This window comes from Coccinella septempunctata, chromosome 4 (assembly GCF_907165205.1).
Source record: "Coccinella septempunctata chromosome 4, icCocSept1.1, whole genome shotgun sequence".
In the NCBI taxonomy this organism is placed as follows: domain Eukaryota; kingdom Metazoa; phylum Arthropoda; class Insecta; order Coleoptera; family Coccinellidae; genus Coccinella; species Coccinella septempunctata.
The window spans coordinates 20,079,868-20,104,507 of record NC_058192.1 but is presented as its reverse complement, the minus strand read 5'-3'; the positions used below and the strand labels follow the sequence as shown (position 1 = coordinate 20,104,507).

Sequence of the window (24,640 nt, the reverse complement as noted above, 5' to 3'; positions counted from 1 at the left end):
CCACTGACGAGCTCAAAATATTTTTTCTTCCGAATCGTTAGGCGAAGTTTTTTAAATACAATCTTTTATCGAATTCGTTATTTTTGGATTGGAGAATAATCTTTTGTCAATAGATTCTAAGTATAAAAGTGCCTAAGAAGGTTCAAGTTTCAGATCTGTAACTTCAAGGACAAAAAATTAATGAGAATTTTTCGAAATCGTCAAAATCTCTCTTTTGATAATAACTCAAAAACGAAGAATCGTAGGAGGTGACAGTTTTCACCATAGTTTGTTTCTCTGAAAAGGAAATGTGTCATCCGTTTTTTTCTAGCTCTTATAGTTCTCGAGATCCCCTCAGTGGACAACAAATATTGTCCCACCACTTTTTTGGGTCTCCCAATAGAAGGAAATTCTTTGTCATCCTCTTCATTCACAATCTTTCTTATTGTGGAAATATTCAGCTGAAATATAAGTCGTTTAGATTCCCTTACATAGAAAATATGTCCGCTACCGTCTGACGTATTGTGGATTTTAGAATATCAGGGTATAACTATTTGAATGTTGAGCGGACCTGAATTCTAAATAGCACCTGAATCCCTGTCTCTTTTTTTCAATCACTTTCGGCATTTTTGTGATAAAAATTGATATTAGTTGTGGCAACGGCGCGCGGCGTTATGACATTAACGACATTTCATGAGTGCCAACGTTACTCCGTTCTAGTAACAAAAACTTGAGAATATTATTTCATTGCCAACCGACTGCTAAAATAAATGTATATGTAGATCATAATTTGTTGAGAGAATGATATTCTGAATGCTCATGACTGAATTATCGATTGAAAACAAATTGACGTTTATGCGTGAATCAAGTAGGCTTTGTGAAACCGGGGGTAGATCTCTGCTATTGTTTTTCGAAAGAGTGGTATTTCCGTAGCAACGCAATTAATCGAAAAAATGACGCAAACGTCCCGAGATAATGACCTAAAAATCCACTAAACCTAAGGAAGAACTTCTTTGTAGTGGTTTTTCAATTCTTTTATGAAAACTATATTTTAGGAATGATGAAGCTGAAGCGTATAAAGAAAAAGTCTTAGCCTGGCAAATATCTCATTATTTTAACGAAGGTCAAAAGATTGAGGTAATCATCTTTGACCTATTAACTCTTCGAAAACCCTGGCTTACCCAAGATTGCCCTGCCTCGAAGAAATTCTTGTTTAGCAGCAACTACTTCTACAATGAGAAATATCTATAAATAAGAAGAAAAGTCAGCCGGATCTATGAATAAATCATGACTATCGGAATCGACGTAACCGTTTGAAACGACAGATAGTTCCAAAGGCCTCGGCAGTAAATCAAGGCGTCCGATTTCACGGCCTAGCCTCATCATGCCCATCACGTTCTGCGAATGGTAACTCGTAGGTGTGTGGGAAAACGGCTACCGTTAGCTAATTTACCTTCGTGTGGCGGATATTTGGCGAGATCCCTCATAATATCATATTTAATTGTGCGTTTCGACTTTTTTGCGCCAAATTTAACACAACTGCTTGTATGCTCAATGCGCCGAGTGTCAACGGAACAGTATCAAGGATATCCAGTTAACTACTTTAAATTCGGGCATAAATGGTTTCGAATTAAATATCACAGATTTTTAGAATTGACGCCCACTACGATGCTTCAATAAATGTGCATACCGTGTACAGGGTGGGCGAAATTCGATGGGAAAATGGAAAATGGGTGGCACGTTTTCGATCTCGATTTTCAAAAGATTGCCAAAACCGCATCCCTCTATCTTCTTTTGTTTTCAAGTTTTAAGTGAAAACTCATTTTTCGGCTTACTGGTGCCTCTATTTCGTAAAGTATCAGTGATATCGAAAAACAGATGTTACATTCTACAGACACTTTTTCATGTAGAATGCAGTGACGTAGTCAAAGATTTTTTTCAGTCCGTCACTTCAGTGATATAATGGCAACTTTAAGTTTTTTTAATTCAAATCCTATGTTATAATATTTTTACATATTCCAGTGCCATATTTTTTACCTATTCAGAATATATAATTTAAGTAGTATCTCTAATTGTTCTTCCAATAAAAAACTCAAAAACTAGTTCCGTCAAGTTGGCAGGTCGTTTTCATTGATAATAGGATAATGATCTCCATGCTCCTATGTTGTGTCCGGCTATGAGAGATTTCGGAGATCACTTTCATTCCGGATATTCGAAAAGATGCTCAGGAAATGAGGAAATTATGAGAATTTCTATGACTACTTCATATTTAGCAATTAACCTACACTAGTACCATAGATAAAGATAACTTACTAGTACTGGCCCAGCCTTATTTGTGAAAGTGTTTGAAAAAGCTGTGGTACTAGTATTTAAATTATCTATCAGTTGAAAAGGTTTCGGAACATACTCAATTGAATCTAGGTTCATGAAATTTCCTGAAAGTGATTCATTCTATATTGGAAAAGTTTTCAAACCTAACCTAACCTAACCTACACTAGTACCATAGATAAAGATAACTTACTAGTACTGGCACAGCCTTATTTGTGAAGGTGTTTGAAAAAGCTGTGGTACTAGTATTTAAATTATTATCTATCAGTTGAAAAGGTTTCGGAACATACTCAACTGAATCTAGGTTCATGAAATTTCCTGAAAATGATTCATTCCATATTGAAAAAGTTTTCAATCTTCCAAATATCCGGAATGAAAGAGATCCCATATTAGTATTTGTAATGAGGTTCATTTTTTGAAATCTACGAGGTTGTTACAATTTTAATATTGAATAATAAACCTAAGGAAATCCACTAAAGGCAAAGCCTGTATCCATTTAATAACCTGACACAATTTAGGATCATAAAAGTTCATGATCATATTATCAATGAAATGACCTGCCAACTTGACCGAAGTAGTTTTTGAATTTTTTTATTGGAAAAACAATTGGAAACACGACGTATGTTATATATTCTGAATCAGAAAAAAAAACATGGGACTGGAATATGTAAGAATAACACAGGGTTTATATTTAAAAAAAATAAAATTTATCACTAGGTATACCACTGAAGTGGCGGACAGAAAAAAAATCTTCGACTACGCCACTGCATTCTACATGAAAATGTGTGTGTAGAATGTAACATTTGCTTTTCGATATCACAGATACTTAACGAAATAGAGGCACCAGTACGAAGAGCCGAAAAATGAGTTTTCAGTTATAGCTTGAAAACAAAAGAAAATAGAGGGATGCGGTTTTAACCATTAACAATCTTTTGAAAATCGAGGTCGGAAACGTGCCATCCATTTTTCCCTAGCTCTTAGGATTACAGAGCTGTCATTCAATCCCATCGAATTTTGCCTACCCTGTACTTACAGATTCAACTCCATTCTTTATGTCATACTTTCAATCCTGGAATTATACGTGCCCATAATGAAGCCGGCTGCACCAGATCGCCACTAGAGGAAAGTCTTCGTTTTAATTGAATAAAATTCTCTTTTTATCGAAGCAAATTAGAATCTTGGAAAATTCACACAAATTTTGAATTTCTGAAACTTTTTTCTGCCCGATACATTAAAAAAACCTTGATTAAACAAGAAGTTGAATTACACGATTCTCACTAGGATGAGTGACTAAACCACTACACGTGTTTCGCTATCACAATGTACTCTTCAGGTGCATAGTTGAAGCAATAGGTACTGTGAACCTGAAAATGGTATTGTGGTAGCGAAACAAGTGTGATTAACTAAGGTTTACTAACAGTCCACAAACCGTAGCTTCACAGACGTCATCGGTATACGGGATGTAAATGAATAGTTGCCAAAAAAGTTAAGGGGTGATTTCTTGTCAAAAAATACTGTTAGTATTTCATATATATTTCTTTTTTAGCAGCCCCTGTTTAGATACAGATCCCTTAAGATGGCAACGAAAAGCAATTTTTAAATTTTTTCTCAGAAAAACAGAAATGGAATGAGGAGACATTCTATGGGAGCGAGGCAATCAAGAGAAATTTTGGTAGTGTTCCCCTTTATCATTGCAAGAAGTAGAAAAAACACCTCTTATTATACCATTGAACAATCAATTCTTGATAGTAGGTATATTGTAATTTCTTTTGAGCGACCAGTCACGGTTTTTGAAGAAACAAAATAATTTATCAATAGGTAGCGTGAGTAGGTATGGTCTAGGCTGGAATTTTTTTCGCATTTAAATTTACCTAGTAGGCGCATATCATGCTCATATTAAGTAGAGGGAAACACCACCAAAATCTTTTTATTACCTTCCCGCCCCCATAGAATGTCTGCTCGATTTTAATTCTGTCAGGTTTCTGATTTCTAAGCAAAAAATTTAAATTTGATTTTCAGTTGCCATATTCACCACGGGTTCCATAAAGCTTGATCGGGGAATCAACGCTTGATTGACAAATATACGTCAATTTTTCATTCAGAATATCATTCTCGCTTCAAAATATGATGTTCATAGATCCCATTCTCGCATCAAATTATGATGTTCATACGTCCATTCAATTATCCTCAATTGCTACTTCTTCAATATATTCAGAAATGTACTAATTTTGTAAGCACCGTGTGGAAGGGGCACTTAAGTGAAATTTTCAGCCTTTTTCATTTCCCGAGATCATCCTCAGACTCTGTATTCATCTGGATCACGATCATTCGAATATCCAGCTTGCATTTCCAAACATGAATGTGCGCATCGAATTCATTTCATCGAAATCTATGTTTATATTTGGGGCAGACAAAGCAAACAAGTCTTCGATATGGAAATATGCACGTCCTTCTGTAGCACCTGGGTCCTGCACGGTCGTGTTATGTCATGGATTTGAATAATTCAGCCGTGGGATGACGCAAACGTTATTTTCATTTGAGACGCGAAAGTCGAATTTTATTGTTTTCAAATGCGTCCAGCTCTAATGGGACTTGTATGGCGTGATGGTTATGGAAATTATTTCTGGTGGGATGTCGATATCAACGAACCCATATTTCGCTATTCGAATAACGTTTGAGATGATCGGTTTCCATAAATGAATGTCTAATAGTTATTCCTAATAAATGCAAATTATATTGAGTGGCGACTTTTTGAAGATCTAGCATCAAAATGAATTCTCTGAAGTTCATCCTACTGGAATACACCATTTGAACAAATTATTTTTCATCTTATCTGCATCATAATCCTTGTTTTATGTACTGAAAAGCTCCTTTTAAGATGATAAATAGAAGGATAGGGAGATTACTTATTGATGTTTTACATTTTCAAATAATGTTCCCATAAGTCAGATGTACCTACTCGTAATAATTAAATCTATTAAAAGCTTTTCGATTTGAAATTTTTTAGTGTCAAAGAACTCAGTTTTATATGAAGCAAGTTATACAACCTACTATATGGAGTATAGAGATCGTTTTTAATATTTCTGGTATTATAGGGGTGACCCAGGGAAGATCTACAAGCTCAGTTTTCTGAAAGTACTCCTACAACAGACTCTACAATTTAGGTGATATACCAAATCAAATACATGATTCAATCCTGCCATTCTAAATGATGGTGAAAGGTAAACAACTGTATTTGAACAAAAGTATTCTAAAAAGGGTGACAATTTGAAAACTTGCCAGGCCAATTATGTCACGACAAGGATGTTTTCAGAGAAAATTCCGGAACAGATCAATTTTTATTCGGAGGAGGACATATTTTGAGCAGAATTGTAAGCCGAAATCACCCTTAAATTCTTGATAGGGAATAGGGGGTGAGATTTACCTCAAATAAAAGATCACTTGTTCCTCTACATGAATACTATGGTTTGCCATTTTTTATGGATTCCTTGAAGTAGTTACAGGAGGTGACAATTTGAAAACTTGCCAGCCCAATTATGTCTCGACAAGGATGTTTTCAAAGAAAAATCCGGAACAGGTCAATTTTAAAAGTGAGGGGGATATATTTTGAGCAAAATTGTAAGCCGAAATCACCTAAGATTGAGGAGATTTTGGCTTACAATTCTGCTAGAAATATGTCCCCCTCCGGATAAAAATTGACCTGTTCCGGCATTTTTTCTGAAACAGGCCCGGATCTACGATTTTTTCTGACCGGGGCAAATATTCATGATGGCGCCCCCCCCCTCTTCTAAGGTTCGTAGGAAAAAAAATCTAATTGCATATTCGTCATCACTTTCAACCCGAGTTATTTTTTTCACTAGTTCGAGATCGTATAGATTACGAATATGCAATTAGATTTTTCCTAAGATGAGTACTTTGGGAAAAAATCACTCATATTTTTTTCTCATATTTCCATCAAAAGATATTTTTTCTCATTGTTCCATTAAAAGTTATTCTTTTTCCAAAATACTCCCAAAAATTGCATAAATAGAAAAAAATTAAAAAGTTTGTATTTACAAGAATGTCGTTTGCAACCCGCCATCGTCTATCGTTTTTACCCGCGCTTCATGAACGAAATTATTCCGAAAAAAATTTATTTTTGTAACTACATATATCGACCCGGATCATTTTACATATTCATTCAAGGTAGATCACGAATATGCAATTAGATTTTTGGAGGATCAGTATTTTGAGGAATAAATCACTTTTAGTGCAAAATTTCGGAAATATTGGTCAACTTTGAGGAGCTGTAGCAGCTAGAAAAAAGGCACTAGTCATATGCTGCTTTTTTGGTGATGAATTGGTTCTTTGCAAATATAAAAATCCACACTTCATTCATCTATCTCGAACGGTTCAGATTTTATGAATTTTTCCGCGAAGGTCCAAAATTTCCGATTTTCCATCGACCATAACTTGAAAAGTAATTTTTTTTTTCAAATATCTGTTTGCATATTCGTGTTCTACGCCCTCGAATTAGTGTACAGAATGAATTCGGTTTTGATCGGAGACCAAAAATATTCTTCAGAAAACCGCCCACTTTGTATATATTTCATTTTGTGAAAACATTTAAAAAAAAACTCAATTTCGTGAAACTTTTGTAAAAAACATTTTTTTGTACCTCTCTTAGTAACAAAGTTGAAGGGGGGCTCAAATTATGGTGAAAAACTCGGTACATCTATGGAAAATTTGAAAAAATTTCGATCTTACCGATTTCTACCAAAATTGGTGTTTTTACTAAGGCATAGATTACGAATATGCAAACAGAATTATGCTGAAAGGATTAGTTTTTATGTTATGGTCTATAGAAAATCGGAAATTTTGGGCCTTAGTTCCAGATGAGAAGGCGATGAGTCGGCAATTCCCCAGGCAAAAAAATTACTGCTTGCGACGCAGTGTAAACATATCAGATCTTTCAACCTATTTCACCCAAGTGTGGCGGTCATTCGTAGATGACTGAATAATATGCAGTTAATTGATCCCTCATTGATTTTAAATATTTTAGGCATAGTGATGGTTTATTATGTTTCCATTCTACAGTTTCCATTTTAGCACTAGGAAATTAATTTTTTCCGAGAAAATCAAAAGTAAAAAAATTTCAACCTCTGGTTGATTTTGGCGCCCCCTTAGGCTGGCGCCCGGGGCAAGCGCCCCGCTTGCCCCCCCCTAGATCCGGGCCTGATTCTGAAAACATCCTTGTCGAGACATAATTGGCCTGAAAAGTTTTCAAATTATCAGCCCCTGTAACTCCTTCAAGGACTCAATAAAAATTTTTTTTTTTTGGTGTAGCAGGGGGAAAATCTGCAAACAGACGAACACACCCTCATCTCCTGAGGGGGAACAGTGTGGGGTTTCTCACTCTCCTGAGCTCGAGACCCACTAAAAACCCTACTGCTTCTTGAATTTTGGTTCCGGGCATTTGCCTATAAACCGTTCATCTCTTGGTCGGTTTTCTTCTCGCACACCATCGTGCTGGGATTTATGTGTTTATCCTCTATTGGATTAACCCTTTATTGAATTTTTTCAATAAGTTTCTGTTGTTATTTTAATCTCTTTTTAATTGATCTCTTGGTCTCCTTCGGTAAATTCGCATTCTCCTTTTGTCTTCCTCTGGGTCGTAGTCCACTAGTCTCCTGAGTTCTTGATTCGGATGGTTTTTCGCTGTTTCGAATAATTTCTCTGCTTTTCTGTTCATGAATTCAGTTATGGTTTCCCATTTCAGGTCCTTATAAATCTGTCTATTCCTGACAAACCAAGGTGCATCTATTGCACATCGTAGCAGCTTGTTTTCAGTGGCCTGAATTCTTTTGATATGGCTCTTTGCCGCGAAACCCCAGGCAACTGATCCATAAGTCAGTTGAGGCCTAGCAACGGCTTTGATTATCTTCAATTTTGTCTCTTTCGACATGTGGCTTCTTCTTCCTATCAGAGGATAGAGTCTATTCATCGCTGCTTTCGTTTTGTCGATTGCTTGTTTGATATGACTTTTCCAAGTAAGTCCTTTGTCAAGCGTTATTCCTAAATATTTGGCTTCATTTTTCCAGTCGATTTCTTCGCCGTCAACATCCAGTTTCGTTGTGGGTCGCAGTCTTCTCTTCTGTAGTAATATTGCTTGGCTCTTTTGTCCATTGAGCTTGATTTTCCACTTTATGCACCAGTCATTTGTTTCGTCAATCGACTCTTGTAGAACTCGTTCTATTATTTCAGGGTTTCGGTGTCGAGTTGCTATGCCTGTGTCGTCAGCATATAACGTTAGCATGGTTCTTGGATTTTTCGGAATATCGTGGATGTATATGTTGTACAGAAGTGGCCCAAGTACTGATCCTTGGGGTACTCCAGCCTCTATATCTCTTGTTGAGGAGCATTCTCCTCCCACTTTCACGTAAAATCTTCTATTTTTGAGATAATTCCTGATCAACTTGCATATTTTGATCGAATATCCAGCGCATCTCATCTTATATATTAATCCTTCATGCCATACTCTGTCGAATGCTCTGGCGACGTCTAGTAAAACAAGACCTGTAGCTTGTTTATTTTGGAATCCCTCTGTTATGTACTCTGTGAGCCTTAATAATTGTTGTTCTGTTGAATGCTCTCTTCTGAATCCGAACTGTTCTGGTGGAATTAGTTCCAGATTTTCGGTTTCCTCATTTAGCCTCGTGGCGATAATTCTTTCTACTACTTTTCCTAAAGCCGACAGTAGACTTATCGGTCTGTAGTTTTGTGGAAACTTCTTCTCTTTGAATGGTTTATTGAATACTATGACTTCTGCTGTTTTCCATTTTTCTGGGTAGTGTTCTGTCCTCATAATTCCATTCGCGATATTTGTTAGAGCGGCTATACCTTTTCTAGGTAATTTCTTTAACATAACATTCGTTATTTTATCGCTTCCGGGAGCTTTCCTCTTCTTCAGACTTCTTATTATTTCCCTGATTTCATTTGGCGATGTTGGCTTGTCTATTTCAGCAGTCGCTGGTAATTCATCCATTTCTTCATCATTTTCTTCAACCAGTTCTTCCAAATCTTCATTATCGTCGTCTATCCTGTAATTTATTCTCGATTCTCGTTCGATCGAGTCCGCCAATGCATCTGCCTTATCAGTATTGGTATAAGCCATTCCCCTTTCTCCGTGTAGGGGTGGAATTTTAGTCTTTTCTCCTCGTAGGCTTTTTTGCATTCTCCATGCAGAATGATCGATTGTATTCAGTTCTTGAACCCTTTTGTTCCATCTGCTTGTTCTTAGATCTTTCAGGGCATTTTTCAGAACTTGGCTATGTCGGTTGAGGTTCCTTCTATTCAGATCATTTTTGTTCATCCTATATATTCTTCTTAGTCTTCGATTTTCTTGTATAAGATCTTTTACTTCTTTAGGCGTATCGCCATGCGGATGACTTGGAGCTGGTCTCTTCACTCTTCTCGTGCTTTTTTCGTAAGCTTTCAATATAATCTCTTCCAGTTTATCAACCGCACATTCCAGATCGTCTGGAGTGTTTATTGTTGGAATTTCTGTTATTTCCGATTGTATTAAATGGCTGTATTTAGTCCAATTGGTATATTCTCTTATTTCCAACAGTTTTTCTCTTGGTTCTTCTCCAATTGTCAATTCCACGGGATTGTGGTTTGAGGTTCCATCTTCCAAAGTTTCAATCGAGAATTCTTGAGTTATATTTTTCAATATCGCGATATCTATTACATCTGGTATTCCTCTTCCAAAAGCAAGATATGTCGGTAGCTCTGGTCCAATAACTATGGCATTTTGTTTTTCGGCGAAATCCTTGAGTTTTTTGCCATTTCTATTTTCTGTTATGCTATTCCATAATGGGGATTTACAGTTGAAATCTCCGATGGAGATTTTCGGGTTTGATCCTTCCAACATGTTGTTTATCTCTTCTTCCAATAGATTGTTTTGTGGTGGCTTATACGCCGAGGTTATTTCGACTCTTTGCCGATTTAATTCGGCAACAATCGTCACTTTTTCTGTTTTTCCTTGTGTTTCGTCGGATCTACTTTTAAAGTAGTGTTTCAGATCTGTTCTCACCAATATTGCTACTCCTCCTCCGGTGTTTGTAATTCTGTCACATCTATATGTTTCATAATTCATGAAATTCAGTCTTCTGTTCCGGTTTATTCTTGTTTCCTGTAGGGCTATAATATCAGGTTGTCTTTCTGATATTATTTGTTCTATCTCGGCTTTCCGAGTGTTGATCCCGTTTATGTTCCACGAGATTATCTTGAGGGATTTCTTCCTAATATCCGTAAGGTCCATTAATTCAGTTTACTGAATAATGCTTGGAGTTTTTTCTCCATTTCCCTCTCAATTTTCAACATTATCTTGTTGAAAATTTTTTCTGTGAAGATATCTAAATCATCGGCTGATTCAGATATCTTTTTCTTATCTTGTTGACTGTTCACAGCTTGTTTCATAGTAAGCTTTTTCTGTCCTTCTTTTTTCTGGACGGGTTTCGGAGTCTCCCTCTTCTTTTCCTGCTCTGTAGGTTGGGTCTTCGCTACTTCCTGAATTTTTTGTTCAGAAGTTGTTGTTTTTGTTACCTTCTTTTTCTGTTCAACTGATTTTCGGGAATTTTTCTTTCTGGTCACCAACTTGAACTCGCTACATCCTTTGTAGCTAGCTGGATGGCCCTCTTCTCCACATAAGACGCATGTGGCATTTCTCTCTTCACCTTTTCTGGTGAGTGTGCAGTCATTGCTGCTGTGGCTTCCTGAGCACTTTACGCATCTCCACGGGAAGGAGCATTTGTTTTGTGCATGCCCGTACCTTTGGCACCTAAAGCACTGGCTTGGACTTTCAGGCCTCTTTTTATGCTCAACCACAATACAGAGGTTGTAGAGTCGCTTCACTTCGAATATTTCCTTTTTCTGGGTTTTAACCAGGTAGAGAGGTATTTGTTTCTTTGTCTTGTTCGATGTCATTCTGGACACCTCAGCGTCTGTTATTCCCTGGAATATCAGGTCGTCCTTAATCAACGCAAGATCAGCGTCGATTGGTAAATGCCTAATAACGGCATATATCTTCTTCTCCTCCTCCATTTGGTAGGTAAAAAATTCTTTACCACGCTGCTCGAAGAATTTCGTGATTTTTCTAAAATCATCTACGGTTGACGCGATGATTTTTATACCGTCTTTAACTGTAGTTGCACGGTTGTAATTTATCCTTTTTGTGTAGAGAGCTTTAGATATCTCTACCCAATCTGAGGTGCCCATCATCGTGATGGGTGGAATTTTATCTTTTTTAGGCACTTCCATTGCCTTCTTGACAGTCTCCTCATCAGAAGAGGAGCTTTCTTTTCGCGCGCGTTTAGTTGGGGGCGCGTTTGGGGCCTTCGCGACTTGGGTTGTATCATTTTTCCTTGTTTCGGGTTGTGAAACAGTTCCTATAAGGGAATTATTCTTGGAACCCTGTACCGGCTTTGTGATTGCGGCGTACGTGGGAGGTTTCGTCATATTGTTGCGGGTCATTTCCTCCCTCAATAGGCGCATCTCACCGACCAACTGTGACACAGTTTCAGTCAGTTTGACTATTTGAGCTTTCAACTGCCCATTTTCTTCTCTGAGCTTTACAAGCTCCTCGTGTTCGCCTTCGCTGAACTCTTCAGCATCGGTCGCTTCCATGTAGGAGCCCTCATTATCTGAGGATTCCGACATGGTTTTATAATCAAAAATCTCAAAATATCAAACAATTTGAAAATAATAAGATATTCAGAAATCTTCACTGAAATAGTCTAATATAAAACTATGGTATAAAGCCGAATGTTTTATACGCTATGATAAAAATCAGAAAAGAGATACGAAAAATAAGCTCACCTGATGTTTTCTGCAGTACCAACGAGAAATTCTCTGGACACTTAGGATGAACACCAACTTTGAAAACTTTAACGAATTAAAATTCCGATAATAAATATAGAACCTACAAAAACTTCACAGACGGAATCAAATATTCCGTAGCTTGGTTAGTGGGCACTTTCACCTCCGCTTTCTCTTTTACGACACTGTGACACTTCGACTTTCTCGTCCGCTTTCTCTTTTATAGCACTAGGAGCACTGTAGCACGTCTTCTCCTGTCAAGTGAATGACTCGGAATGTCAATAAAAATTTGCAAACCATAGTATTCATGTAGAGGGTCAAGTAGTCTTTCAATTGAGGTATAGCTCCACCCCTATTCCCTATTTAGAATTTAGGGATGATAGCTCCTACACCTAGGGTTGAGGAGATTTCGTCTTACAATTCTGCTCAAAATATGTCCCCCTACGAATAGAAATTGACCTGTTCCGGCATTTTTTCTGAAATCATCCTTGTCGTGACATAATTGGACTGGCAAGTTTTCAAATTGTCACCCTGTATAAGCTTTGTTCCCTGATGTCCATTATAATATGTGGTATTCTGACTTTCGGCCCACATAAATGATGTGTACAGTAGTGGTGGTGTTTTTTTTTTATATTGAATACGTAATTTAATTCTCCAGCATTTTTTTGAGGGTACTTCTATTGTTTTTGTTTTCATCTAAATTGTGACCATTTTTTGGGTATTTAGTTACCTGTATGTGTCCTGATTAACAACAATAAACAATTAAACCCAAAGTAAGATGAGAATCCCAATGCAAACCAAGGAACCTAAGTGGGCCCTTCTCTATAGAGTCATTCGAGGCGACTGTGCGTACTTTTGCCTTTCAAGCCATACCCTGTTTCAAATGTTGAAGCTAGGAAAATTAAAACATATTCATAAGATAGAGAATTTTCTAATCAATAAAAAAACATCAGAAAGCAAACAAACAAAAATGTTTTTTTTCCGCAAAAAAGAATTTAATAGAGAAAGTCGGAGTGCGTTCTCATGCCCCGTATTGCGGGTAAGTGTGCGCACCCTCACGGGGTAAGTGAACGCAGTGCTTAGTGAACCACACAATCAAAACAAATTACAAAATAATGTCATCAAAATATTACACTATTAGAGAAATGCTGTTTATTGTCAATACAGAAGCGCCTTTTTACAAGCAGTGCATTATTGTTCGTGCCACAATTCTTGGTGAACACAACACTTGATACATTCCCCTGTTGGTGGTTGGTGGCTCTTCATATTTTTCTGAACAAATAGGACAATATTGATCGAGTCTTAACCAAGAAAATCAACAATGTCATAATTTATTCCTCAGTGAACTAATGCCCATATAATTAATCTATGCGCACACTTACCCGCGCACACTTTCCCCAGTAAGCCAAAATTTGAATTGACGTTCTTATAGAGTGGAGCAGCTAAGAGAACCTAAAATTTTTTATTATAATATATATTTAGATTAATATGCGCATGATAGAATAAAATATTGTTTAACACTGTCGGACTCGGAACTTGGACCTGGCAGAATTTGCAGAAATACTAAAAATTAACAAGAAGAGCGCATTTCATTTGGATGAACCCCTCTTTCATACATTGCATAGTCGAGATATACGCACTGCGCACACTTACCCTCTGCGCTCAGTTACCCCGAATGACTCTACTCCTCAAGCTGAAATACATATTCTTCCTCTGTCTGGTCCATTCAATGATAACCACTCCAATGCCCTGGCAGCAGCTACCTTCGTTGAAATTTCTTCTTGAGTAGGATCATCTGATAACACATGAGGTGTTGAACGTTGAATCACCTGCGAAGAGAATGCAACCTATTATAATAATCAGACAAATCACTTTTAACTTTATCAAAAAAAGTAAAGGACCCATATTGGAGCCTTGTGGGACACCCATTCTGATACCAAACTTTCGTGAAAAACTTCCACAATACTCTTTCTGACTACAACACCTCAAATATGATGTTATAAACTTTATACTCAATCAAATTACTTATTTCAAGTAGATAAATGTTGGATATAAAATTCAAATATCAAACAAATTGTCAGTATTTTATTCCATTCTGATATTTCATAACTGTGTTGACGCCCCACATGTTCCATCTTCAACGAATTCAGTGAGAAGCTAAAAAATTTTCATTTTTTTCACGATTCACTCCTAAATATAACCAGAACCAACTTGTTCCAGGATCTATTCCACTTTTTGTTCCCAATATCGCTTTCAGTTCTGAATGGGAAAAATTTGAAATATGTATTGTATGTAGCTTTGGCTAACTTGCCGGACAAGCTTATGTCCAACTGCATAAGGAACATTATACTGGCCTGAAAATCAATCCAAACATTGGTTTTGAAGTTGTGTTGCTCTACGCGTCGTGTTTTCAATAAAAAATGTGGCTTCCCATTTGAAATAAAGAAGTTTTTTATGGAAACTGGAATCGAAACTCGACATGTTTTTGTTAATATCCTTACAATCAAGGTATAATGGAAAGGGACAAAATTAGTAAATTGTTCTAGGTTCTAGATGTTCTTGGTGTCTCGGATAACACAGCGAAAATGAACTTCATTAAAATATCTTGAGTAGGTACTACTCCGTATAATTTTGGGTGAGGTTAAGAATCTATGACCCTGTATATTCATTGAACATTCACCATGAACTTGATATAAGGCCATCCTGTAGGAGTCCAAGGAATGAGTGAGCTGTCTCGTAAGGAAAGTGATGAATCATGTGATCCTAGTGTGTCAGAATATCGTCAGTTTTTTTCTACACTACACGATGAACTTATCGTACTCAACAGACTCATCGTCATCTACAAATTATCACTCGTATCTCGCTGTTACATATCTCGAATGGAATTCTCATCAGTCGACAAAAAGGCTGTGCTTCGAATTCCTCAATTGCACCACAACTTTTCCCAGAACCATTATTTACCGATGCTAACAGAGTGTACTTTGAATCAACCAAACGACCACGTCCGTCTTTTGACTGCCCTCCTATGCGATGAAATAGTATTCGAAAGAAATATAGCTCATGCTATCACCTTGGGAGCTTCGTTTCTGCGCGAACATTTTTGATAGATACCTATTCCTATTATTCAGATAGTCGCATCCTGTCCTTATGTATTTATGTATTTTATTTCGCTCTAAGCATATTTATTTCATTGCATGATCCTATAACAATGGAGTGATCGTCAACAAATCGAGTATCTTTTTTTGCCATTACAAATTGTTCTTTTGAACATTTTTTTGCTTGCTCTGAAATAAGTGCAATGGAATATGGATTTTCAATATTTTATTAAAAGTTATATTTATCATCAAATTGCAGCACTTTAAGAAATAGGTATGAGTAGTTTATATTGTTTTATTGAATAGTGGAATATGAAATTTTCAATCATCAAAATCTATATTGGTAATGAATATGTTCGATCGAATACATATCTTCCTACATATTCATTTCTGTGGGACACTACTATAATTATTTCTTGGACATTTTCCCTTTAATGTTCATTATTTTTCACTTTTAAATGAAGATTAACACTATGGATATCTTCATTTTCTTCGATACTTTTTTTTTTGGAATAAACTTCAAAATCGTCCAAATTAAGTCGAATTTCAAATAGTGTTCTCGTTGATTGAGGAAATTTTTGGGAGGAATTTACATTTCCCTTGGATTTTATGGCTTGTCTACCCAACATCTGAAACACAAAGGAATGAGAGTATTGGTTAATATTTGTACAAACTCGTCTGTATTGAAGAAATAAACTAATATCTGTGGCCTATGGTCTGCTCTGTCTAACTAAACCAATTATAGAGAGAGAGACTCTATAATCTTTGGTCTAAACTATAGAGTGCCTCAGTGGCGCACCCAGAATTATACAGGATGTTTTCAAAGGTGAGGCTTTTTTTCGACAGAAAGTAGAACTCATCAAAATAAGTCGTTCAACCAAAAATTGTCTATATAAAATATCCAAGACGGCTGAGTTCGACAAAATTTCATTGAATTTCAAGCACGGGACAGTGGAAGGTGACTCCGGCATCGCAAAAACGAAACAAAACATAAACATATGGCTGGACAATGAATGGTTCAGTACCAAGTTCATCGGATTAGATGCATCAGGTCACTTTGAAAGAATCATAATTGTTGTATCGTGCAATTTAAGGTGGAAAAAAATGTAGAAAATCGAGGCAGTTTCTTGAAAGTGCTTATGTAAGTTATGTTGAAAAAGTGCTATGATGTTTCCCCATTCCATCCCATTTTAACGACGATTGTTGGAATGTTCGAACAAGAAGATTATAATGCCCATTGAGAAAAAATTCGTGAATAATTTAGACGTATTTTATTCGTGAGATTTCGAAGTAGGTATTATGTATTCTATTTTTACACTTGTGTCCTAAGACTCTTCTGTCAGTTGATATCGAAAGGAGACATTTCATAAAATCGTGCAAGTTCCTAAAAAATAATGAGAACAATTCGGCAATCCTAAGTTTCCATTGTCATTACCACGCAAATATCGAACGAGCCAATATCCTAAACGAAACCACATGGTCGAATCAGGATATAAATGTTTTCCCACTGCTTTGCGATAATTCATCTAACAAACGGTCTAGGGTCATGTTAGGATCTATTTCAGTAATCATTTTCAATTTTTTTCAACTTTGTCGTTTTGAAAGTTCTGTATAGGTGATTTTTGATAAAACGCTTCATGTTGACCAGTTCTACCCTCTGTTGAGAAAAAAGCCTCACCTTCAAATAAGGCGTAAACAGTGGACACACATAGCTGCATGCGCATGCCTGGAGGAAGTAGCATCGCCGACATTTTCTTAAGGTTGCAGCACACTATAGAAATAGAATATGGATTACTTTGTAATCTCTCCATACTGTGGTTTGAGCAAGACAGGATCAGTTAGCTTCTCGAAGCTTGGAAGGGATGCGAGCATTTCTTTGTCCCCTTTAAGGCCGCCTCTGGGTCTTAAAAAAATCTTTCTCGACTTTTATTTCAACCCTTTTGGCGTAATCGTTAAAGCAGAGAAGTGGGGGAAGAGCCAATCAAGTGGTTTTTGAATTGAGCCATATCAGTTATCTCGTGTGTGCCTCTCATTACTGCTGAATCTATTATTTTCTTCTTTTTCACACTGTCGTCAATACTACTCAGACCTATTAGCTTCTATTTTGAAATTCCACCACGATGTGTAGGTACCATTTACTATTTTACCTGCCTCATTTTTCCTAAAATCGGGGCATTACCCCCATACCGTTAAATGTCTTCAGTGCGACAAATTCCTTTTCATCCCTTGAATAAAATATTAGATAATAACCAAACGTGCGTACCGTGAATAGCACCCACCTAAACCTGCGATCGCAGGTAAAAAACAGTTCCTCCCTCCTCCTCTCGCGCGTAAACGCAGTAACCGACCTTCTTGCAACAATGACGTTAGTCGAATATTTCCCAGGAATCGTGTTGGCTTTAGGTTCCGGTCCATTTCAATATTACATGTCTCGAAGAAGTCGGCACTTGAGTAAACAGTCAGTAGATGCATCAAGAATTGACGTTGGACCTTTCCTAGTATCTTGATGTCTTTGGCTCGCCCTGTATACGTTATCGGACCGTGCGAAAGTGCGCCAGGAGTACGGAGGTATTGGAAAATCGGGCATAAATCGGGATTCCGAAAGTGATTTGTGTCGTTCATCTCTGGGGTTTTGTGATTAATGTGAGTGATTGAAGGTGTCTGGTATTGGGAAAGTTGTTCATGAGGAGGATCAGTGTGTTCGGAGCTTAGACATCCCCGAATGCAAGGGCATAAATTTTCGTTTATATGGGTGTCCCACAGGGTGGCTTCTATCGACCGTTGAGGGCAAGGCTAAAACCTAAATATTGGGTATTATTTGAATAAATTCATCCTACAGAATCTTCTACTAGTGAGTCTACTACTATAAACAGATAGAGAGCGTAATTGTCAATTTTATTGTAGTCTTCCTATCATTAGTTGTGCTATTCTGGGGGAGAAATAATAATTTGCAAAAGAAATATTTTCTATAACTAGGAGAAAAATGCTCTGACAGGTGGATTATTAGAATTAGTTGACATTTCCATGTCATAAGTCATGAAAATCTTCATCAATCTTGAACCATTCGATCAATTTTTTTTATTTTTCGATTTGAAGGATTGACTAGATGTCTACTGACAGGAAGTCAAAGAATATTCAACTTGCAACCCTGTTTCTAACATGGAAATATATGATTTAGGATTTAGATTACAAAATATCGAAATATCGATAGAATGCACCACAAATTTTCTTAGGAAATAATTATATTTATGACTCCTCTAGTCAATGGATTATATAGTTATCCTTGATTTCGAAAAAAGATAAACATACAACACTTTTCTGTGATATGGGTGATATGCTACAAGTTAGATGCCCTATCAAAGGTAATATGTAATTTTTGATAGTAAAGAGATTGATTCGATTATTATACTGTTTATGTAGGAATTGATGTGAATGAATCTCGGAATGAATTGAAATACAGGGTGTTCTAGTTTAGTGATATTTCAGGGGTGATTCTAGAATTCAAAATATGTGAAAGACTTCATATCAATTTAGGCCCTAAAATGCATCCCAGGGCACTAGAGCCTTCAACACTCTCTTCAACATGACCTATAAAATTCAATTAATTTAATACAGCTTTGTCAAAATTTGGCGGATTCAAATGAAATTCAGAAAATGGAGGTTTCTGCATAAACTAAATTTTTGTGGTCTAATTGAAATTTTAATGAAATAAATAGACTCCCCAACATTTTTGAAGAAAAAAGGTACCCTTCGTTGAAAGCTTTACTTATAATTTCTATTACGACACAACATACTAGTATTCAAACTTGTCTCTCCGTACATCTTTGAAGTCCCCCAGACAATATGAAACCATTACGAGTCGCAAGTGGATGTTTGAGTATGGCAGAAATAACGTAGAAGCTATAAAAGTTACTTGTGAAGATCCTGAATCAATAACTCTTCTGTGAGACATTTCATTTTTACGTTTCAGGGTTTATTCTGAGTGCCAGTGAGAAATGTCGGCAGAAATGATTGTGAAGTGTTGAATTCGGTATGTAGTGTCTCTTGTGCACGAGGAAATATGGGAAAGTCAAATAGCAAATTGAAGAAAACGAAATATTACAACAGTGAGTATATTCAGTCTTTTATTTGGGAAAATCCCAAATCCTTGGGGAAATTATAAGTATATACTGGTCAAAATGATTGTTCTCTATACTCTATGATAAAATTTACCAAGAGTTAACAATTTAGAGCATCTATGAAATTTGAAGATGAGTTATCTCGAAAAATAAGGGTGCGTCCATAAATTACATGAGATTTATACAGATGATCCGAAAGACAATATGGTTTTCGAAAATGACCTTCAAAAATTACAATAGTTCAATTTTTTCGAATGGGATACCCAGAACTTTATTTTTCTGTTGAACAGGGTGTCTGTAAACAAATGCGAAGGACTTGGGGAGATGATTCCTCGATTAAAATAAGCAGGGGTAGTTCCTACAATTTTTTTTCGAAATCGACCTCCTTTCCAAGATACAGCCTTTGGAAGGCGATGACGAGTTGACAGTTTTTAATTTTTTTTATTTATTCCGAGAAAAGTATCGACTGTATCGAAATTCTGCAAGAAACTTTTTCTCTCCAGAATTGAATGGGAAGCCATAAGAGAATTTTATTTTTCGAAAATCTATCCCACGAAAAGAATTTTTGAAGGAAAATCATAAGGGGTTGTTATTTTCAACCCTTAATACTAATGTTATGAAATCTAAAAAAAATTGTTTGAGTAACATCTACTTACTGCTTCATATTATGTATAGTTTTATGACTCAGTGTAACCCGTAAAAAAATTAACTGTCAACTCGTCATCGCCTCCTAAAAGCTGTATCTTGGAAGCGAGGGGTGAACTGGTTGTGAATTGTGGTGTACAAATTGAAGGAATTGTTTTGAATTGAATTGAATTGCCAGGAATTGTCATGAATTGTCGTGAATTGCCAGGAATTGTTGAGAATTGTCGTAAATTGTCAGGAATTGTTGTGAATTGTCATGAATTTTCGCGAATTTTTTGGAATTGCGAAGAATTTTTTTTAATTATTATGCATCCGCTGACATGTTAGTTTTAGTTGTGCAACTTTCTAGTCTTAGAAATGAGAAGCATCTATTCATTTATATGGGCATACCTAGTATACAGTGTCATTCTTTCTTAATCCCATCCAAAATCATACGAAGAACTACAGAAGATGTAGCAATTACACTCAAGCAAAATGTGGAAGGTTTATAATGAATGCTGGAAATGATCGCCTCCAGCCAAAATACACGAACGTAGTCTACGTGTTATGGAATACCATGGTATTTTAGAAGAAAAATAAAAACTGAATTTTAGTCATCACCTTTTGAGGGCTAGAAAAATTAAATTTTCAGTACTTATTATTGAAGTTGTGTTGTACGTCTTTCACTTCACATATTGACGGAAGAATTCTACAGGATATCCACAAAAACGGGCCAAATTTTAATTAAAAACGTCGTTAAAACATAAAGTGGGAACCCAAATTGAATTATGATTTTTACAATAAATAAAGATATTCATGGCATGCAGACAATTATTGAATTCTGAAAAAGTACACCTCCGGACAGGATTCGAACCCGCGACCGTTTCAATGTTCGCAAGGGTGAGAGATTGTTAAGGTTGTAAGGGAACAACATTCACTTTCAGTGATCATCTCGATGGGATCATTATAGGAAATTCATAACGAAAAACCTTTAAGCCTCTACATGCACAGTCCACAATAGTGAAGCCAATTTTCAACCAAACTTCGATAGAAGATTAATTGATACATACCTATATGATGCACATCATAATCCTCAACCTTAAATTCGTTTCGGATGCTATTACGTTGGGATTATGCATTATGCTAGACCGCCAACCATGGTCGTGTCATGAGAATAGAGTTGTTGACGACCCTGTAATCGAAATTATATCATGATGACATCGTCAGTAGGTGTATGTTCAGACATTAACACCTCTTCAGTTGCCGGTTCGTCTCGTGATAGAAACAACATTTGTTATTTGCGTCCATTTCAATCCGAGAAAGGATATCGATCCGGAAATGTTCAAGTTTTTCGATATTTAGGAAGGATTGCACCTCGGATTGCACTCTGAGGGCATTCAGTTGGTGTTGAAGGTCATGGGCAAGGCTCAAAGCAAACTCAGAAGGTCAAAGTTATATAAGAGTGAGTAGATATAGGAATAAAACGTTATTTCTTGTTAATTGGTATGAAATGGAAACAGTTTTGATGAATTTTACATGTACCTAGAATCCTCGTTAGAATCAATTCAAAGATTTTGAAGTATAATGTTTTGTGTCTGACTATGTCTCATCTTGCATCCTCACATTATTCGCGAATTGCAAATATGTTAATATGTCATTAACCCTGAGGCTCGAGGGCAATTTCGATAATAATGAGCTAGCAGGGAAATAAGCAGATTCTCGCAGAGTTGTGACTTCCAATAATCTCACATCCAAAAGTCCAAATGCAGATGGCTTTGCCCTCCTGAAACCACTTGTCTTCGAGAACAAAATAACTTTCATTTGAGACACAAAAACTGCTTTATCAGCAGGATAACATTCGCAAATTACTTCAGACAACAATGAACACTAAACATTGAAATGATTTGGAGGCATTGCTTCTCAGTTATCAAACACTTGTGTGATAGTAATTCATGTGTCATTATGACACTTTACAATTGAAACTTGGATCTTTTATTGAAACACCCCTTATGTATCATATACATAATATAAATATTTTTAGTGCTGCGTTGAGCGTCGATATCGAACTCACATACACATGTATATCATTATAATTCAGAGTTAGGTCCCTGAAGATGGAACCTTTACAAAACGGTCTGAATTTAACTGCGACTTTAACCTACACCAGCCAAATCACCCTGCCAAAATCGGAAGCTTACACAAGAACAAGAACTTGTTGCACTTTTATTACAATTTATTACACCAGGTCCAAATTTTATAATCACACTGTTTGGTGTAGGTTCTATCTAAAGGTACACTATCCACTTATAACTCTTGAGGTAATTGTGATAGCAAAATGGGATTTGAACTGGAATTTATTGAAAATTTGACTCGTGAATTCAAATCTCAATTTTGATCTTTCTAAGGACACCTCACACTCGATATCAAATATTCTGAGATCGTGTATTCCAAGAGCTACTTTTATCATAGTGAAATATTTTAGTCAGAGTTGAAAATTTTTTTACACCAAACTACCTGTTGCTGGAGGGTCAGAACCCACTGTATCATGTAATATTTGTGATGATCATCGATTTGGTTGGAGAAAATGTGCATTTTTTACCGGAAAATCATTCGTTTGGTTGTGTTCGATAAACTACGTTATTCAAAGTTAAATATGTCTTTTACTACAACAGACCGTCTGCTGCTGAAAGGTCACAACACCCAGTATTATGTTATAAAAGTGTACAATTCAAGTCCTTTTCAAGTGAATGAAGTGGATAATAAAAAATAATGGGATAAGGACAGCCTATTATGAAATTTTGACCATTCGTTTGGGTGTATAAATATACGAAGCGTATGATGTTGCTGTCATAAATTGACAATTTTTTCTCAGCCGAATGATTGATTATCACAAATTATATTACTTCCATAGTTGACATTGTACAGGGCAGGCAAAATTCGTTGTCCACTGAGAGAATTTCGAGAACTATAAGAGCTGGAAGAAGACAGATGACACATTTCGGAGCAATTTTTCAGAGAAACAAAAAATGGTGAAAACCGTAGACTCCTACGATTCTTCTTTTTTGAGTTATTAGCATAAATGAGATTTTGACGATTTCGAATAGTTTTCATAACTTTTTTGTCTTTACAGATCTGAAACTTGAACCTTCTACAGGCATTTTTTTTTACGTAGAATTCACTGACGATCTCAAAATAATTTTTTCATTTCGAATCATTAGGCGAACTTTCGTTTTTTTTAATGCAAACTTTTATTGAATTTGTCATTTTTGAATTGAAAAAAATTTTTCGACACTATACTTATTCTACATATAAAAGTGCCTAAAAAGGTTCAAGTTTCAGATCTGTAACTTCAAAGACAAAAAAGTTATGAGAACTTTTCGAAATCATCAAAATCTCATTTTTTGCTAATAACTCAAAAACGAAGAATCGTAGGAGGCTACGGTTTTCATCATTTTTGTTTCTCTGAAAAAGAGCACGAAAATATGTAATCCTTTTTCTTCTAAGCTCTCATAGTTCTGGAGATCCCCTCAGTAGACAACGAATTTTACCCACCCTGTGCAGTGATTCACGAAAGCGGGTCACTGGATTTTGTGACGTATCACTGAGCAAAATTGAAGAGTAAACCTTCAACGTGATAGTATTTTCTAATAGCTATCCCAATATAATATCAGATAAACTGTCGAACATGGGCATGTAATGTTATCACGGAAAAACCATTTTTAGAAAAAAAATTAAATGGTCATTTCTGACAATTAATTTTTTCATTTCAATTTCCTGTTTCTAAGTAAGAGAATTTAATAATAATTTTTCATTTATTTCAAGATATTTAAAATCGAAACACGGAAACTATGTATATTCATTATGTGTTGGGCTCATTAGAAACTTCACGTTGAATGTGATAAAATGGATAAAACTTAGTTTTTGATATTATATGTTAACAGAACCGTAAAAAACATAGTTGTATTTTCCGAAATTTGTTTTTATCTCCTCCTGGTGAATTCAAATATAATAGATTGAAATACGTAATTGAAAAATTACCCTCAAATAAATATATTCAAATTGATCATTCACAAAATTTGAGAAAAACTGCAGTATATTGTGCAAAAAAACTTTGCAGTGAAAAACAGCAGTTGAAATGAGAAAAACATCAATCACAGAAAAATATTATCACGTTGATGTTCCAATTTCAAATTTTGCTGAATAAATAGGTGTAAAAATTTAGTGACGCGCTGAATTGAAACACACTATACCTATTTGAAATTTTCTGGTGGAAGTTTGGTTGGAGGCTACCTCTTAGCTGATCTTGGATTTAATTTTCATGATTAAATGAATTAAATTTCTTTTCTGATAAATAAAACCTTCCATCATTCTCCATTTTATCTGGAGGCTGCATATAGACAAGAAATATATGGTTAGTTGAATAAGATTATGGTAATGGTCCCCACTAATGATCGGAACAATTTCAGTTTCATGAGACTTTTGAAGAGAAACCGTGAAATTCGATACTACTTTGAGAACAATATGACGTTACCAGAAACTTTCTTCCCATTTCCTTTTCCGTCAACGCCCATTCATGCACTAATAGTGAAATCATTTTTTCAATTCGGAAGCGAAGACCTCATGTGGCGAGGATGCGTC

General features: G+C 36.1%; 1 protein-coding gene across 5 annotated transcripts in view; it reads left to right on the top strand.

The window, feature by feature from the left end:
- LOC123312610 (breast cancer anti-estrogen resistance protein 3 homolog) overlaps window positions 1-24,640 on the top strand; it is a 146,121-nt gene that overhangs the window by 42,074 nt on the left and 79,407 nt on the right. Inside the window, exon 2 of one of the 5 annotated variants that reach the window (XM_044897138.1) lies at window positions 19,231-19,366. The exons of 3 other annotated variants lie outside the window; for them this stretch is intronic. In XM_044897138.1, coding sequence (XP_044753073.1) covers window positions 19,321-19,366 — 46 coding nt within the window. In that variant the 5' untranslated portion in view covers window positions 19,231-19,320. Of the gene's footprint in view, window positions 1-19,230; window positions 19,367-21,296; window positions 21,465-24,640 lie in introns of those variants that run through there. One more of the 5 variants, XM_044897139.1, reaches the window with a different exon arrangement.